General features: G+C 43.9%; 1 protein-coding gene across 4 annotated transcripts in view; it reads left to right on the top strand.

Annotated features, from left to right (window-relative positions):
• Positions 1 to 20089, top strand: part of mre11a (MRE11 homolog A, double strand break repair nuclease) — a 133164-nt gene that overhangs the window by 98255 nt on the left and 14820 nt on the right. For 3 of the 4 annotated variants that reach the window (XM_041198929.1, XM_041198928.1, XM_041198930.1), the window contains exons 17-19: positions 1534 to 1592; positions 3329 to 3396; positions 12650 to 12737. In XM_041198929.1, coding sequence (XP_041054863.1) covers positions 1534 to 1592; positions 3329 to 3396; positions 12650 to 12737 — 215 coding nt within the window. The remainder of the gene's footprint in view (positions 1 to 1533; positions 1593 to 3328; positions 3397 to 12649; positions 12738 to 20089) is intronic. The other variant, XM_041198931.1, reaches the window with a different exon arrangement.

The raw sequence follows: 20089 nt of genomic DNA, 5'->3' as shown, positions 1-20089 counted from the left end.
AAAAATCTAATTATTTAGCTCACTGCTGTTTGTGGGACCTTGCCATACACAAATTGGCAGCGCATTCCTCTGCAACAATGATTACACTCCAGAAGTACTTTAATAAAAGCAAAAAACTGCGGATGCTGGAAATCTGAAACAAGAACAAAAATACCTGGAAAAACTCAGCAGGTCTGACAGCATCTGCGGAAAGGAATACAGTTAATGTTTCAAGTCCGTATGACTCTTCATCAGAACTAAGGAAATATAGAAAAGAGGTGAAATATAAGCTGGTTTAAGAGGGGGTGGGACAGGTAGAGCTGGATATCTGTATGAAGAGTCATATGGACTTGAAACGTTAACTGTGTTCCTCTCCGCAGATGTTGTCAGACCTGCTGAGTTCTTCCAGGTATTTTTGTTTTTGTTCCAGAATTACTTTAATTAGCTGAGAAGCTCTTTGGGACATTCAAGGCACCAGAAAGACAGTATCTAAATGCAAGGCCTTCCTACCATCCATCCTGTCGGATGAAAAATCTCACTGATCAAAATAAACCAATCATAAAACAGTTCAGTTTACTAGATAAGTTTTAAACTAAATCAAAAGCCAGCAACCACCACAAAACCAACCATCCAATCAATTTGTTTAATTGTTCTTTTGAAATCCACCTTTCACCAAACAAAAGACCACAAAACTGACAAATTGCTTCTTTCTTAAAGTTCTCTGAGACCAGTAGTTTCTTCACATGCCTGTATACAAAGATAAAATTAAATTCATATCACAATGTATTGCAAATAAATCACTTTTTAAAAAACAGACCCTAAATTTACTGTTAAGATTAGCCATTCTATGTTAGAAATGCTTCAAAGAAGTTTAGCTCACATAAGCCCTATCCTATCTCTGGGGCTTGAATTCTGTTACGTTCCCAGAACTTTGTTTCTTCAATTGGGATGGTGAGCTGTGGTGCATGTGTGCATTATGTTTGCACCTTTCTGTCTAATGTAATAACTGGATTACACCACGAGAACCAGTTAGAAAAACATCCTTTTTTAAAGTCTACTCTTGATAATTTATTAATACAAAAAATTGGCTTATCTAGTAATTTAACTTGTCCAGTAATTGATGTAACTGACTTCAAATCAAGAGTAAATGATAAAAAATCATATGAATAACACTGACCAGTTATAAAAATTACTTTAGATGCAAGCAACTTAAAATAGTAAGTAGATAGTATTAAAATATTAAAGCTGTTTTCTTCATGTAATATTTTCAGTTTGTGCTAATCATGATATATCACTTCAGTAAATTTGCTATGGCACATAGGTTGCATCAGACCCTAGTTAAGCACCAGAAACCATGCTTCAGCCCCTAGAGCACCATGAGCAATGCCATGAGACATCACTAATGTGTATAACAGATTAAACATTTGTAGTAGTTGTATAGGTTTTGAAACTGCCGTTTTTACTTGCAGCTGGATACAGTGTTGTTACTGCAAAATAAAATTGTCTTTCAGGTTGTTCATTACGTTACCAGTAACCAAACTTATTCTCTTTCAGCCTTTAAAGCATCCAGTCAGCGTCCAGCACGGACTGGGCATCAAGGTCCTTGTGAGGAGGTAAAAATGTTTAATAGTCTATAAACCATTCAGTAAGATAACAGTTACGTATACTAGTCAATCTAACATGACCATGCAGCTGAAAGTCAACACTAATGTCTAGCATTCAGCTTGAGGAGCGATAAAGGGCAGGAGAATAACTAGATCTGAATGGGGGTGATTAGATCCAGCCAGGGGAGGAAATGGGGTGAAGAGGGGGAGGAGTAACTTTTTGTTGGGGCAAGGCTGGAACTTGCCCAAGTGGGGAATGGGTTCTGATAAGTTACCTACAATGAACCAAACTGCTGCATTTTCATCTTGGTATTGGGTGAACTTCACCTTTGCTCCAATTCCCATTTTTAAAATTTATCTCCTTTGGGCAAGGGATACAGTTGGCTTCACCTTCCCTCAGTTGGCTGGGTGCAGCAGGTTGTGAAGGACTATATAGTGTGGTTGAGGGGGGCTGCTGTGGGAAGGGCGGGAAGGACTTGCAGATCTGGGGTGATAGGGCTATATTTTTGTGAAGGAGGTGGAAAGTGGGAGTCGGGAAAGTTCCTGACTCTGCAAACCCACCCCCATTGAGGAGCCCCACCCACCATATTTTTGTTTCCAAGAGGCGGAGGATGTGGTGAGGGAATCGGGCCCACCTTGCAATGCGTTCTCTCTGTGTCCACTAATGGAGAAACCCTATTGGTTCAATGCCCAGGAAGTGACCTTTCTAGAAGGAGGAAGGATCGTTAGAACTTCAATCCGTTGAGAGACCAAATCAATAGAGAAGTACATGGCTCACACATCAAGCAGGGTGCAGTATAGTTGATATCCTTTATGTACAGGGTTGAGGGCTCAGAAACCGCTGGTTCAATGCCTGGGCAAAGATTTGAGGAAGGTGAGAAATGTACATTATTTCACCAGGCTAGCTGTGGGAGAAGTTTTAGGTATAGATTTAGCCTGTGTAGGACATTTGATGGTGCCTAAAGGAGAACAAGATGTTGAGTTGGAAGAAAGAAACTGCAATTTTCTATCTATCCGTATCTTATTAAAAATGCATGCACTCCCTTTTAGTGTACCTTGACCTGAGATTGTACCTGGTGCTGACTCCCACGTGCGAAGCTGAGAATTAATGGCTAGTGTTCTATTTACTAGTCTATCTTCCCTGGCACTGTCAAGACAAAATGTAGTATTCCAGTAATATGGAATTAGTGGACAGGGGTTAATTGGACCAAGGTGGGTGACAAGAGGAGGCAAATGTGGTGAAGGAGAAAGGTGCCAAAAGAGATGAATAATGGTTGAGGTGAATGATTTAATGGGAAGAGAAAGGGTGGGGGATGGGTGCAGGAAGACTGGATAACTATCTCAGGCACAATTAGCTTAGAAATGTCACAAGGATGAGATATGTGCCGAGGTTATAAAATTCCCAATTGACGCAGCAAAATAAAAGCATGATAGGAGTACTCAGATATTTCATTTATGCCAGAGCCCCAATATACTCTTCATGAGGGCAAGGGCCAGTCGCTATTTTGTCTGCTTTGGCTGAAGAATCTCGTCAGCTCAATCCAGAACCTACCTTCCAGATTAAACAGCCCTCTCCCTACTTCTCAACCCACTCCCCAAACAGACATTAAATTCCACGTGTTAACTTTTTCTCTCTCTCCACAGATGCTGCTGTGTATTTCCAGCATTTTCTGTTTTTATTTCAAAGTTTCTTCAGGAATTGTGAACTTTTATAATGGATATTTGTTACGTTTTGTTTTATGCAGGTTATAATAAGTGATGATTCTGATTTGGAAGAAACTTTTTCATCCAGTTCCTCAAAACAAAATCAAGGGTATGTATACTTAAACTGAATATTGATGAAGTAGCTTAAAATACTGCAGACTTGTTGTTCAGAAGAGGTTTTTCACACTTACAGGAAAGCTGTTGGTGTTTTGTCCATTAAATGTATCATTCTGTCTTTTGATATTTACACTATAGAGGAGATTTTATATCAAAGGCTACAAACCTGTGCTAAAAACAGAAAATGCTGGAAATGTTCAATAGAATAGATTTGGCAATGTCTTAGGCGAGAGAAACACAATCCATGGGCCAGATTTTAACCCTTTGGAAGTGAATGTGTTCTTAATGAGTTAAAACCAAACTTTATATTTCCAGTGAAAATAAACTAGTTTCCTCTGCCTTCCTAACCCCAGGCCATTTTTGTGTGGCCTTTTCGTGAGTTGGGGAGGCCTTGGTTGCAAAACGCGCACTCACCTCTCCTGAGGTTGGGGTTGTCATTGTGAGGACCATAGGAAAATTGTATTTTTTCTCACATACTATTTTAATCTGCGGGTGTGGGTTTTAAGAACATTTTTTTAAAAAACACATTTCATGATCACTTCTGCCAGGTCAGGAAGAGTGTGGCATTGGAATGGAGCAACTTTCTTCCAATGTTTCTATCAACTTTTAAAATTGCAAAGCCTGTCTGCCAGCAAGGAATTCTCTGCCAGGCAGGGGGAGTGTACAGATGAGTCTGTTCAGTCCACACCCAGCACAACTGTAGACCCGGCATCAACAGATTTCCATTGCAGCCTCTGAGTCATCAGCAGTTAGGTTTCCCCCTTTACAAATCTTCATTTTGACATGGGGGCATCACCAAACCACCTTGAGTACATAGAGGCACTTGTGCAGCAACAGCCTTGAAATCCCTTGAGTGCTATGTGCACGGGGCCAAAGGTGGGGGAAACCAGGATACATCATTACTGGAGATGGTCTGATACCACGGTGTTTTACATGATGGGCACTTTCCATAAGTGCAAAGGCTAACCTGGAAGGCAGAGGAGGGCGTTTGAGATACCAAGGGAAGGGCATTGGAAGCATCCTATGAGCAAACACACATGAGGGTTGATGAAGGCCAACTGGTTCCATTGCTCAAGTGACGGGGGGGACGTTAAACGACTTTTGACTGCAACCAAACATGGACAAAAGAATTGAACTCTCATAAGGTGAGGTGAGAGTGACCGCTCTTGACATCAAGGCAGCATTTGACTGAGTGCGGTATTAAGGACCCCTAGAAAAATTCTCTCTTTCTAGCAGTCCCTTGTAGGAAGGAGGACACTTACCATGGAATACATCCCATGCAAGAGCTTGCGCATGGAATCTTTTAATGTAGGAAGCTGTTGAGGTGCAGCTAACACACGGTTCTGGCTGACTAGGAAACATTTCCCGCTCTTACTATCTGCCATAGGCGTAGCGGAAGGATTTACAGATTGATAATCACCCTGTTTGCCCACGTTATGAACCCACCTTCCGTGGCTATCAAGTCCTGGGGTGGGACTCGAATCTGTAGTTTCTGTCTCAGAGGTAGGGATGCCACCCACTGCGCCACAAGACCCCCCTCCTATCAAAAATGAAGCCAATGGGAATTGGGGAAAACTCTCCACCGGTTGGAACCATACATAGCACAAAGAAAGATGGTTCTGGTTGTTGGATGTCAATCATTTTATGTCCATGCCATCACTGCAGGAATTGCTCATGGTAGTGTCCTAGACCCAACCATCTTCACCTGATTGATCAATGACCTTCCCTCCATCATAAGGCCAGAATGGGGATGTTCACAGATGATTGCACAATGTTAATGGCATTTGCGACTATAAGATACTGAAGCAGTCTATATCTGTATGGAGCAAGACCTGAACAATATTCGGGCTTGGGCTGATAAGTAGCAAGTAACATTTGCGCCACACAAGTGCCAGGCAATGACCCTCTTCAAAAAGAGAGAATCTAGCTATCTCTCTTTGACGTTCAATGGCATTACTATCGCTGAATCTCCCACCTGGGGGTTACCATTGACCAAAACTGAACTGGACCAGCCACATCAATACTGTGACTACAAAAGCAGGTCAGAGGCTGGGAATTCTGCGGCAAGTAACTCACCTCCTGACTCCCCAAAGCCGTCCCCAATCTACGAGGCACAAGTCAGGATTGTGATGGAATACTGTCCACTTGCTGGATGAGTGCAGCTCCAATAACACTCAAGCTCAACACCATTCAGGATAAAGCAGCCCACTTGATTGACATTCCATCCACCAATTTAAACATTCATCCCTCCATCGACGATGCACAGTGGCAGCAGTGTGTACCATATACAAGATGCCCTGCAGAAACTCATCAAGGTTCCTTCAACAGCACCTACCAAACCCACAGCCTCTACCACCTAGAAGGACAAGGGCTGCAGATGCATGGGAACACCACCACCTGCAAGTTCTGCTCCATGTCACAGACGATCCTGACCTGGAAGTATATCACCTAGGTCAAAATCCTGGAACTATCCCCCGACGCCCCCAATAGCACCGTGGGCTTACCTTCACCACATGGACCGTAGAGGTTCATGAAGGCAGCTCACCACCACCTTCTCAAGGACAATTAGGGATGGGCAACAAACACCGGCCTATCCTACATCCTGTGAAAGAATATTTTAAAAGGTCCAATATTCTGTAAATATATTGTAAATGTTTAACATTTTTCACAGTTAAATGTTTCTATTTCAAATAGTTATTTGCTAATACAGAACTTGAGTATTGCTGAAAAAGACATTTTGTCAAAGCTTTTCATCTTGCACTCATCAGGACAATCACAAGAGTACCAACGTCAGGGGAAGCAACAATGTAATATTGTATGAGAAGAGAGTGCTGATTGGTTGGCAAGTGGGCCCTGATGGGTAGAGGTGTTGCCATGGAGAATGCACCTGTTAATGGTGACTCTCAGATAACTGACGAGCATTGTGTGAAAGTTAAACCAGGCAGCTTGACTCTGTTTGATCAAGGCATTGCACTGAGCAATGAACCAGCGAATGGTTATCACTTATTTTATTTAGCTGAAACAGGTGCAATGTGTGTACATGTTCTTTCTGTCTACCAGGAACAGGGCCCTGTGTATTAATATATGTAACTTCCAGTATATACAAATGCATCAACCTGTGAGTCTGACTGATAATCTTAAATTGGGTGTCAGCGTATTTTTAAGCACACTGAGGATTATTTGTCAAATTTTGCCCCCAATCGCAGAATCACATCTAATATTGGACACTATGTTTTGAATTTTGCAACCATGGGCTGGTTGGATACAGTCTACCTTGCCCATTTTCAACAGTGAAGAGACATGCTGTTTAATACAATCCACCAGTCTTTGGGACGTACAGCCCACATATCTAGCATCACACTGGCACTGAAATTCATATGCCACATTACTCATTTGTGTGATAGGCAGAACATCTTTTTGGCTTGACAGAAGCATCCTGTTAGTGGCAAATACCACTCATGTAGCTATTGCTTTGGAGCAGCATGAAACAGCTAGCTTCACCTGTTGCTCAAAAATTTGAGATACCTTGCCTTTCCATGGTAATCTGAGGTAGACTGCACACTTTTCAGGGCCAAAAGCAACAGCCTTAGGCCTGTTCATGAGTTTGCGCCTATACTGCGTGAAATGATCTGATCAGGGTAGCCATTATCCCGCAGGATGTCTTTGGCCTGCCCTATTTCAGCATCAAGCTTGCATGATGAGCAAATGGCTCGGGCCCTATTTACAAGGTTGCCAATAAGGCCAATCTTATAGTGCGTGGAATTGTAAGAATTCGAACACGTGTATTGACCAGTGAAGGTAGTCTTGCGGTAGACCATGATAGGGAACCCCCTGACAGATTTCTTGACTAGTACGTCAAGGAAAGGGCATTCAATTGGCTGCTCCATTTCTAAGGTGAATTTGAGCACAGGATGGAGCCCATTAAGACATGCAAGAAAATTATTACATGCTGCTTCGGATTTAAATATAGCAAATGTTTCATCCACATATCGGAAATATGCAAGGGTGTCATTCCATCGAAGATATGTTTCTCATGGAACCCAACAAAGATGCTTGCAAGAATTAGACCTGGAGAGGACCCCATGGGCAACACCATCTATTTGGGCATACATGGTGTCCTCGAAACTGAACTCAACTGCATGTGTTGCTGAGCTCATAAGCTCGGTGAATACTGATTCACACAATGGTGGAGGGTCAAGGTCGCCATGATGTAGTGCTGCAGCGCTACAAATATCTATGGCTTCCTTAAATGGAACATTAGTGAATAAGCTAGCAATGTCAAATGAGCACGTGGACGCAGCATTGCTATCGATATGCAGGCCTTCGCAAATGCGGAGGAGTCCTTCACCGTGTATGTGGAAAACTTGTTCAAAACTGTTTTTAACAATTTGCCCAACCATTTGGGCAATTCATGTTGTGCAGAATCAATCATGGATAAGATAGGGCATAGAGGGACATCGCTTTTGTGAGTCTTGGGCAGCCCATACTTACGCAGATATAGCGAACAGTGAAGACATACCTGTCGTATATATCACGCGATAGCTCATCACTCTTACACAAGTTCTGCAAGCTTTATTTAGCTTACTTTCAAAAAAGGCTGTCCGGTCATGTTGAGTGGCAGGTCCAATGGATACAAATTTGGACATGTCATTAAGAATGGCGTGAATGTTGTTGATATAGTCAATATCTTGTTAAGGATGACTATTCCCGTCCCTTTTTTACTGATGTGTATGTCCCAGTTGGTCTTAAGGCCTCACAACACAACATTGATGTTGCATGCAAAAATCAGACAGGTTGTTTGGAATCCCACAATATGCACGCGCTAGATCAGCTAGGTGGGCTTTAAAGGATTCAGCATCTTAAGTGGACGCTGGTTTGTAGCAGGCTAGTTGGGAGTAGAGGAATTCAAACTCAACAAATTCCTCTTCCCATCTGATTTGGGATGAAGGCACACCAAAATTGAAACCATGTGCAAGAACAAACTCCTCACTTTCTGAGAGCACTTGGTCAGAGAGATTTGTTACATGCTTAGTGGTGTCCTTAATTGTGTCGCCAAACTGCTTCCGCTTAAGTGAGTTTATGGTGTGGTATCCCAGTGGCTGAACGGAGTATACTTTGGGCCACAGCTGTCATGCACTCTGCCACCCATCAGATAGCCCTGTTCAGTGAACTTATACCCTCACCCAGTGCTGCTCTGGAGTATTGTCACTGTGCAGGAGAACTCGCATCCTATGCATGCGCTGCTCTTACTGCTGCTTGGGGCTCATCATGAGGTTGACATGTTTCAAAGGGTTACTGCTTATGGCGCAGTCATCTATTGAAGCAATATAGCAGCATAAAGGATCAAACAAAAGATTATCTGTTTCTATTTCACTTTACAAATGTCTGTTATCTTACTATACACAAAGTAATTTACCTTTAAACTACTATGACCCATCTAATGCTGCAGCCTATGCAGTGTCCTCTGCTCTCGGACACTCCTACGTAGTGCTTTCTTTGTTGCCTCAGAGGAGGTGAGGACAGGCTGCCCATTTCCCTGGCTGTGTGGTTGTGAGGATCATGACAGTCAGCCTCATTGTGCAGAGACCCTTCATAACCCTGCAACTGCAATACCTCTGCAGTCATCCTTGGACCCTACTGAGGGGCTGAGGAATTAGATAAGGGCGAGATTACCCCAAAAACCCCAGTCTCCTGTTCTGGGTGCTCAGCCTTTGGTGTGGTATCCCAATGGCTGAACGAAGTATACTTTGGGCCACAGCTGTCATGCACTCTGCCACCCATCAGATAGCCCTGTTCAGTGAACTTATACCCTCACCCAGTGCTGCTCTGGAGTATTGTCACTGTGCAGGAGAACTCGCATCCTATGCATGCGCTGCTCTTACTGCTGCTTGGGGCTCATCATGAGGTTGACCAGTCTCTCTTGGCTGCTCATCCCGCACTTCCCAACCTGAGAGAGGACCAAGGTCTAGATACGGTAGACTCCTCCATTCGGAGTGCTTGAGCTTGCAGTCCTTTAGGGACCTCAGCCAGTTGGCCATTTGTCTGCTGTCGCAGGTCCAGATATGCAGTCCCAAAGGGACACTCCTGTGGCTCTGCCTCACTGCCACGTGGAGCACACGTGTGATGTCCCTCGCCCCTCCAGAGTGAACTGCACAGACACTTCTGCCTCTGACACCTCCACGTGCACATTGGCGCAGTGCTCATCACTCAGTGCTCCTCCCTCTATTTTGGCATTTAAATCTACCGAAGTGTGTGTGTGTGTGTCTTTGGGCTGTTTCCTGCTGCCTCAGAAAATGGTGATGATGATGCACCCTCTGACATGTGCGCCTCCTCCTCGTGTTCTAGGTTGGTCTCCTCTCTGGGTGGTCAGGCTGCAGCTCCAGGAACCATGAGAGAAACACAAAACAGTCATGAGATGAAGTCACATACAGCATCCCCAATCCCATTGACCTTCTTCCAAAGCCATGCCTAAACTGCGTTTGCTGCCAGTTGATGCCGAACACCTTCATAACTTGGAGTCACCCATCACCATCTGCAAAGCCCATCCCTCCCCTAGTCGGCCCTCGCACCACCTGCACAGATCCATTAAACCGGTGGCCGTGCGCACCTGGAAAGGACTCGCCATTGCTCTCACATTCTGATGGCGGTATCCATGCTTTGGCCATTGCCCTTTCCTCTATAGCCCTGACCTCTCTCAGATTTGGAGCCCTATGCCCAATTTTGGTCAGCTCCCTGTTTTTGTGGGCCTTCTTCTCCTGAGAGGAAAGATGGAAAGGGTGATGTGTAAGCTTATCAAAGCATGGTACTTGGAGATGTCTCATATGTCTCATCCTCAGTGTCGTCCGTTCACATGTACATTATTTGATGTGTCTTGCATGGTCACATACTGCAGCTGCACTTTTGACCATCATGCACCCTATGTCCACGCAAGGCAGCCATGCTACATACAACAAGGCCCGACTACATGCTTAATTGGAACATTTCACTCACCTTGCCAAAGCACAGAAGATCACTGAAGTGCTTATGGCACTGGATGCTTGTCCTCTGGTACTGGCCTGAAGCACTCATCAGCGAACTTGAGCCAGGCTGCCTCGGTGATCCTCCTTCTTTCTTTATTCTTTCATGGGATGTGGGTGTCACTGGCAAGGCCAGCATTTGTTGCCCATTCCTAATTTCCCTTGAACTAAGTGTCCTGCTAGACCATTTCAGAGGGCAGTTAAGAGTCAATCACATAGCTGTGGGTCCGAAGTCACATGTAGGCCAGACCAGGTAAGGACAGCAAATTTCCTTCCCTAAAGGGGATTAGTGAACCAGCTGGATTTTTATGACAATCGATGATAATTTCACCATTACTGAGTCTAGAGATGATTTATTCATCGAATTTAAATTCCACCATGCTGCCACTACTCTAGACATGGGCCATCCTGGAATAGGGGACGAGGAGGCTCATAAGTCAACATGTGGCGGTCATGTCTTTCCATGTCATGAACTTCATGGGATTCAATGATCTTGAAGTGCTCACCTGTGTGTAGCATGGAAGGGAAGGGTTTGCTTTGCACAGATTTGGTGGCCTTAGCATTGCTTTGCAAGGGACAGAGTAGCAAGCCATGTCCCAGGTCATAAGTGCAGTAAGGATCGTGGCCTTTGAGGACGATTCATGGTCTGCTTTGTGGTAGGACTGGGAGTGTGTCCTCTGAAGGGAAATGCTGCCATGGTGGGATTTGAATGTGTGTCCCCAGAGCATTAGCCTGGGCCTCTGGATTAGTAGTCCAGTGACAATACCGCTATGCCACGGTCTCCCCAGGTGGCAGCCTGGGAAGCTGCCTGTGCCCTAGGGGGAAACAGGACGTTCCTATGGGCCCCCACCTGTGCAGCAGGATCTCCACGTCATGCTCGGAGAACCTAGGCACTGCTCCATCCCAAGATTCCTGGCTACTCTAGACATGGGCCATCCTGGAATAGGGGACGAGGAGGCACATAAGTCAACATGTGGCGGTCATGTCTTTTCATGTCATGAACTTCATGGGATTCAATGATCTTGAAGTGCTCACCCGTGTGTAGCATGGAAGGGAAGGGTTTGCTTTGCACAGATTTGGTGGCCTAAACATTGCTTTGCAAGGGACAGAGTAGCTAGCCATGTCCCAGGTCACAAGTGCAGTAAGGATCGTGGCCTTTGAGGACGATTCATGGTCTGCTTTGTGGTGCTCCTTAGGGTAGGACTGGGAGTGTGTCCTTTGAAGGGAAATGCTTCAAGATTGGTATTATGGGTGTGAGAGGGTCTGAGCTGGAGTGACGAGTGCAGTAATTGAACTGTGCCACTGTGGCGACTTGCAGAACTGTGTGAACTGCTGCATGATGTATCTTTAAAAGTCAAACTGTCAGGGATGAGCAGCAAAAGACTGGTGCAGCACAGTACTCAAAGCATGGAGTAGATTGACAACATTGGCTTAGATCAGTGAACACATTAATACATGTTGCTTTAACTAACAGTATGCACTCAATGGGCTAGCTCACAGGGAAACAATGTTTCAGCCAACCTCTACTTCCACAGTGCTTACAGTGTGGGAGGCTCACAGATCACCTCCAGTGTCATTGGCAGGGCTGTCTCCAGGCGGATTTCTGATGTTGAGCCCTATACTGCCCTTTTATTGGGCAGTGGACAGGATGTACCCACCTCTGTACCCAACCTCTTTCTTCCACAGATGCAAGCCTGAACCCATTCGTGGCTTGCAAATTGCACATATAGATTACCCCTCCATTGAAAACATGACAATCCTGGGGATAGTAAGTACTCAGTCGGGACTGTGATCCGGGAGGCACAAAAGTGCACAGCTCCTGTTTTCATGAGCCCAGATGAAAGTCAAGCCCTGATCCCAATCATGTCACAGGCAATTGGTCAGAGGAGGAAAGGATCTTCCACAGAGACAGTGAAATAAATAGAAATGGTGGAACCAATTGATCCATTAAATAATCCATTTTAATTTGACATATTTGCTTGCTATGTGGAAGCTGGGATAACTTTTGCCTCTGAATAGCATTTCCTTGCCACCTTTTGCAAGATGTGGAGGGAAACGGTGCTGGGACCACTTTTATCAGTATCACTGCTTTAAATTTTAATGAATATATATATATATATATACTATATAAATGTGTTTGGGTGTGTTTTGTGAACAGCCCCTTTTGAATTTCAGACAAATAGAAAATGATTCTAATTGTTGATTTGTAATCTTATTTCATTTGAAAAGGAATCCAAGCAGATTAGCATCTTCAAGTAAAAGAGGTTCGCAAAGCCAATCTAAAGGAGTAAATTTTGATGATGATGACGATGGTGAGGTAATTTCTAGTTTTCCTGCTGTTCTTGTTTACCAAACTAACCATGTTAACTGATATTGTTCAGCAGGTGAGGCAATATCTGTGGAGAGAAAGAGTTAACATTTCATGTTTCATCAGAACTCTTGAAAGGTCATTAATGTGAAACGTTAATTCTGTTTCTCTCCACAGATGCTGCCTGACCTGTTGAGTATTTCCAGCACTTTTAGTTTTTATTGCAGATTTACAGCATCCGCAGTATTTTGCTTTTGTAACTGATACTGTTAACGGTCCCCTCTCCTCTGGTATTTCCCCAACCCCTTCAAATCTGCAGTTCTCAACTGCCTCTTCAAAAATTCTATGACCCCTCTGTACTTTAAACTACCAACCCACATCCAACTTCCCTTACCTGTCCAAGATCCTTGAATGTGTTGCTAAATTATTCCCTTTCAATTAGCTGCAGCCTTTGACATGGCTGAGCACTCCTTCCTCCTCCACTGCTTCTTCTCCATCTTCCAGCTGGGTGAAATGGCCCCTGCCTGATTCTTATCTATCCAGTTGTAACCAGAGAATCATCTGCAATGGCTTCCCTTCCAATTGCTGCATTATTACTAGTTCCCCAAGGATCTATTCTTGGCCCCCTTCTCCTACTTCTCATCGAGATGTAGCCCCTCATAGCACAGGATTCGGGTTTGAGGAGGCAGTGGCATAGTGGTATTGTCACTGGATTAGTATTCCAGAGACTCAGGGTAATGCTCTGGATTCGAATCCCACCATGCCAGATGGTGAAATTTGAATTCAAAATATCCGGAATTAAACGTCGATTGTCATTAACACCCATCTGTTTCACTAATGTTCTTTAGGGAAGGAAATCTGCTGTCCTTATCTGGTCAGGCCTACATGTAACTCCAGACCCACAGCAATGTGGCTGACACTTAAAGGGCAATTAGGGATGGGCAATAAATGCTGGCCTAGCTAGTGACGCCCACATCCCATGAATGAATTAAAAAAAAATGTGCACAGTAACACAACCCAATTTTACCTCAACACCACCACTCTCAACTCCTCCATTGTTTCTGATTGTCATTCTACTTGTGACGGTCCTAGATGTGCACAAATTTTGTCAAGCTAAATATTGGAAGAGCCGAAGCCTTTGCCTTTGTTCCTCACCATGGACCCTGTTCTCCAGCTACCGATTCCAAAACGCTCTCTGGTCACTGTCCGAGACTGAGCCAGACTGTTCGGAACTTTGCCGTTCCATTTGACCTTGAGTTGAGCTTTTGACCAATATTCATTCCATCAACAAGGCTGCCTATTTCCACCACGCTAACATCGCCCATCTCTGCTCTGCTTCAGCCCATCTGCTGCTAAAACCCTCATCCAGCCATTGTTGCTTCTAGACTTGACTATTCTAATATACTCCTGGTTGACCTCCCATCTTCCACCCTCCAGAAACTTGGACTTGCCCAAAATTATGCTGCCCATATGCTAGCTTACACCAAACTCCATCAGCCCTGTAATCACTGACTTGCATTGGATTTAGTCTGGCAGTGCCTTGATTTTAAAAGTCTCAACTTTATTTTCAAATTCCTCTATGGCCTTACCCCTCCCTGTCTCTATCATCTTCTACAGCCATCTGGGTTCTCTGTGCTCCTCCAGTCCTGGCCCCTTGTGCATCCTGATTGTTAATTGCTCCACCATTGGTCACTATGTCTTCAGCTTCTTGGGCCTTAAGCACTGGAATTCTCTCCTTATGCCTCTCCACCCTCTCTACCTCTCAATCCTCCTTTAAAACTTTCTTTAAAACCTACCCCTTCTACCAGATTTTTGGTCACCTAACCTAATATCTCCTAATGAGGCTCAGTGTCAAATTTTGTTTGATATCAGTCCTGTGAAGTGCTTTGGGACATTTCACTCCTTAAATATGCTATATAAATGCAAGTTGTTGTTGTTGAGTTTACCTGCAGCCAAAAGATGGTCAGAATTATTGCTAAATACAAAAAAAACTTTGTGAAAAGTTGAAGAACCACAAAGCATTATAGCATGTTATCACTACCTCAGGCAGTATATTATCCCAGGATATATCATTACCTCAGGATGTCCCACAGTGCTTCAAACTAATACATTTTTTAAGTGCAATCACTGTTGCATTGCCGCTGTCTTTTTAAGTAAGATCTCCAATTGAGACTGTTTGTCTAATTAAGTGATGTGAAAGATCCTATGCCAATATCAAAAGAGCTTTTTTTTATTATTTCACTAGACATGGGTGTCGCTTTATTGCCCAGCAATAGCTCCTGCATTATCATTGCTGAATCCCTGACTATCAACATCATGGGTGTTACCATTGACCAGAACTTGAACTGGACTAGCCATATAAATACTGTGGTTACAAGAGTAGATCAGAGGCTGGGAATTCTGCGGTGGGTAACTCTCCTCCTGACTCCCCAAAGCCTGTCCACCATCTACAAGGCACAAGTCAAGAGTGTGATGGAGTACTGTCCACTTGCTTGGATGAGTTCAGCTCCATCAACACTCAAGAAGCTCAACACCATCCAGGACAAAAGAGTGGTGAGCCCCCTGGTGTTCTGGCCAACATATATCCCTCACCCAACAACAAACCAGATTAATTGGTAATATGTCTAATTAGCAGTTTCTGGGATTTGTCTGTGTGCAAACTGACTGCTGTTTCTGGATCCTTAATAACAGAGATGTTACTTACAAGTAATTCATTGATAATGAAATGATTGTGATATGCTGACAATATGGTAAGGTGCTATAAGTGCAGATTCCTTCCTTTCATTCTGCCTAAGTTCAGCGCTTATGGAACAAAAGGGTTGATTTTCATCTTGCTGTTGTCCCATTTATGCTCAGAAATTAGGATGTAGTTATTGTGTTAACAGAAGCACTGACATGGCACTAGCCACCTGCCTTTTCTGATTTTGGCTGAATCTTCAGTTTTGGTAACAGTTTCTGGGTAAATTCTAATCAGGACCAAACGAGTAGATGAAAATCATACTCAAATGACCTTTTCAAGAGCCACTGGCAACTACAGCTGCCACCTTTTTAGGGTATTCTGGCAGGTGCTCTGTGATCAGTAGCACATTTTGCAGTTCTGTGCTTGTTTTTGTGTTTGGTGTCAAGATGCATTGCTATAGCAGCAATACGCTAATCCTCCACTGTTTGCCCCTGCACAACAAGTATAACGCTAGCTGCTTTTGGACAAGGTTATTCCCTGCACACTTGGCTCTTTACTGCACTGCAGTTGGATCTATGGCTTCTCTACAAGCAGACCATTCTACCGCCTGCAATGGTGGCCTCCTGCAATATTGCCCAGAAAGTGTTTCAGTATGTTAATGGTTTGCTGAGTGCTGCATAACTTTGCTATGCAAGGACCTTCAGCATGAGCAATTCCCACTACTTTGCATCAACAGTCTTGTCCATTACCTTTCCTTCCAACCTTAAATAAACAGCATTGATCCAAAGAGAGCAATAATAATCCTGTCAACTAACATTGACTTGGCCAGTTACCAGAGTCATGGGCTTGGATTTTCACTCCCAAGGCGGGTAGTTTGAGTTGGGAAATTTCTCATATCATTGCACCCGGCTTGAGAGAGAGCCCCCCTCCCTCCGAATGGCACAATCTTCATTCCGAGAGTGGGAAGTGAGTCGGGCCTGTTGCCCCCAGATGGAGATCGGGGCCAGCCACGAATGATGCTAAGTGCCGAGTTGGGCTGTTTCAAAGGCTCTGTTGTCTCTCAAACTTTAGGCCCCCCAGCCCTCACCATTCACACCCCATCATCCCACCCACCCACTCCCCATGCCAACCCATGTCCCCCATTCCCTTTCAAGGCTCCTTATAGGATAATTTAATGCAAACCCACCCACCATCCTTGGCTGTTAACGCCCTCCATTCCAACTCACCCAGTGTCCACGCATGGAAAAACCTCAGGAACCATGTTGAGATTAAATAAAATAAAAGGTTTAAATACTATTACAGCCTTCAGTATATTAAAAGAAAACAAGTCCACACTGCTGCAGTGCAAATCAACGTTGAATTCAAATAGCGCTGTTAAGTTCATGTTTTCTTCATGTGAGTCATGCCCTGCCCCTTTGGACCTGTTGGAAATGGGAGTGGGACTTCTGAACCTGGGTCCCACCCTCCATTTTTAAAGGTCTGCGGAGTCTCAGGAGGAGGCTATTTGGCCCATTGAGTCCATATCAGTATCTTGCAGAGCAATCCAGTCAGTCTCATTCTTGCTTTAGCCTTCTAGCCCTGCAAGTTTATTTTCCTCATGTGCTTATCCAATTTCCTTTTGAAATCATTAATCACCGGTACTTCCATCATCCTCGTAGGCAACAAGTTCTAGATCTTTGTTACTCTCTATGTAAAAAGAAATATTCTTCCCCATATACCCCTGGCTCTTGCCCAAAATCATAAATCTGTGTTCTCTAGTTCTTGTACCGTCGCTAGTGGAAAAAACTTCTCCTTTGTCTGCCTTATTTCAACCTGTTATAATCTGGTACACCTCTATCACATCTCCTGTCAACCTCCTTTGTTCAAAGTAGAACAACTTCAGCTTCTCCAACCTAACCTTGTGGCTAAAATTCCTCATTACTAGAACGATTCTAGTAAATCTCTGTACCCTCATATCCGTCCTTTGGTGTGGTGACCAGATTGGATGCAATACTATAGTTTTATCTAACCAGAACTTAATAAATGATCTATATTAAATCCCATCTGCATTTGTCTGCTCATTCTGCTAACTTATACATGCCCTGTTGCAGTTTATTGGTATCCACACTGTTTGCCACACCTCCAAGTTGGTAGTATCCTGTATTCCAATACTCAAACCATTAATGTATGTAGATAAAATACAGTTGTCTCAGTAGTGACCCTTGGCGAATGCTTCTGTCTAGCATCCTCCAGTCTGAAAAACAACCATTTACCACATCTCAGTTTTCTATCCTTTATTCATTTTTTTCCCAGCTGACACTGACCCTCCTATTCCACGAGCCTTAATTTTGTTTACTGGCCTTTTATGTAGTATTTTGTCCAAATTTCTTAAAATCCATGTAGACAATAGCAATTGCATTCTCTTCATCAAACTTTTTGGTTACATCATCAAAAAAATTCAGCTATATTAGCCGAGTACAATCTGCCTTTTACACATCCCTGCTGACTTTCCTGAATTAACTCAAACCCTCCAGGTGTCATTTTTTCCATGAATATAGTTTCTAAAATCCTACCCAACACTGATGTTAAATTGACTGACCTGTAGTTACTCAGAATGTCCTTATACTCTCCCTTGAATAAAGGTGTCACATTTGCCACTTTCTAATCCCCATGGCACCTCTGCCATACCTGGGGAAGATTGGAAGATTATGGCAAGCCCTTCCCTATCTCCACCCCCACTTCCCTTGGCAACCTGGGATGCAAGCCACCCAGATCAGGCAACTTATCCAAAATGTGTTGTCTCAAGGACTTTTTTTGAGATTTTCTCACCATCTTTTTTGGTTTTCAGGAGCTCCTTGAAGGTAAAGCAGATCTAAAGATTTAAGTTAGAAAACAAACTGTTCTCAAAGCAATTATTTGCAAACAAGTTCTATGCCTCCATTAAAGGATATTAAAGAAATAAAAGACTCGGTGCTGGGCAGTTGGCCAAGAGTTCAACAACAATTAGACAGTTTTCCTTCATTCTTTCATGCACCGCCACCCTCCACCCTATTGACCCCCCCTCTAGTGGCTGATATTAAAACAAACTCAAGGCCTGGAAGGTCGGGCTGGTCTGGATCAAGTGGACTCTCAACTTTTTCTACACATCAAAACTTAAAAAAAAAATACACACAGCAACAACTAAATAAATCTTGTTTGCAGACTGATACTTCCATAAAAGAAGCATTTAAAGAAAAACCTAAGGTGAACAAAACAAGTTGTATTTCCCCCACAATCTTTTTTTTCTCTCTCTACCCCAGATCTCACTACTTTAAATTTTACTCCCAATATAATTTATTGGACAAATATAAAAGAGGAAAAAAGCCATTGGAAAGGATATAACTTTTTTCTTGTTTGGCTTTTATTGTTCCAGCAGCAGCTTGTAAACTTGATAGCCAGGCCCACGAAGAGGGTTTTAGAAGGAAAAGTAAAGATGTTCTTTAAAAAAAAATGGGAAATCATATACATAAATAAATGAAACAAGCTCTAAGTGTGAAAGTGAGCAGTGTTTCCCTCTGTCGCTTGCACTGAGAGGCCTCCATTTCGCCTCCACCCCAATCCTCTGCTCTCCTTTCTCAGTGTCTCTCTCCTCTCTCTCTCTCTCCCCCTCTCTCCCCCTCTCTCCCTCCTCTCTTTGTCACTCTGTCACACTCTCCACACACCCACCATCACCACCACATTCCCTCTCTTCCAGCTAGAGTCACTTAACCTGCCGGCATCTTGGCCTCCCTTTCCCCTCTGTATCCGCCAATGGCGGTGCCGAGATCCCAATTCGCTTCTTTTCTACTTATTTTATATTGAATTAGGAGGGATGTTGTAACTGGGAGAGGAGTGAGAGGGGACTTCCGTAAATGATTTTTTAAAAATGACTTTCCTCAGTGCATCCTCCCTAGAAGCTGCCAAAAGCAGCCCCCTCTCCCTCTTAATAAATGCTTTTAGAGTTGTGTATTATTTTTTTAATTCCCAGAGGGAGGGAAATAAAGTGTCAGCTATCCATTGACTACCAAGTTCTGAGGCTCTGCTCTGAAGAAAATTGTTTCTGTCACTTTCTCTCTGACTTCAATTAACAGAAAGGTTTTTGTTTGGTTTTATTTCTTCTGTCGCTCCCATGCTCACTGCTCCAGCCCCTGCAATCACAGGTCCCTTCCTCTCACCCTTGCTGCTCCTCCAATCATAGATTCTGCCTCTGGAGGAGCAGCAAGAGTGGGAGGGAGGGAAACTAACGGGAGGAGATAGAGCTGGGAGAGGCAGGGAACGGAATTCTCCGTGCACGCTGGTGTCGAGCGTACACGTCAGCACGAACGGACAATGTGGCGAGAAGGCCAGAAATCAGTTTCACGACATCGTGCAACCAATTTGCGATCATCAGCCTAGCCTGTCAATGATGGGCCACGTTTCCCACCATCAGATGTTGGAAATCTCACTGTAGTACATCTGCATATCATTATAAGGCCAGCCCACCGGAATCATTACCCCCATGCAGGATCGTCTGGCCAATCATGCCGATGTGTTTCACAACAGCACGTATAATACGTGCACATGGCGGACTGCACTTTGAGGGGAACTTGGAGTTGAGTGCACAGTAACATTTTGCAGCTCCTGTCCGGGTTGCCTGTTGGACTTCAAGGTTGAGGCGCATTGGAGGCACCTGAGCTGAGAGCAC

The sequence above is a fragment of the Carcharodon carcharias genome, chromosome 11, assembly GCF_017639515.1.
Source record: "Carcharodon carcharias isolate sCarCar2 chromosome 11, sCarCar2.pri, whole genome shotgun sequence".
Taxonomy (NCBI): Eukaryota; Metazoa; Chordata; class Chondrichthyes; order Lamniformes; family Lamnidae; genus Carcharodon; species Carcharodon carcharias.
Note: the sequence above shows the minus strand (reverse complement) of the source record. Positions and strands in the feature narration are given on the sequence as shown.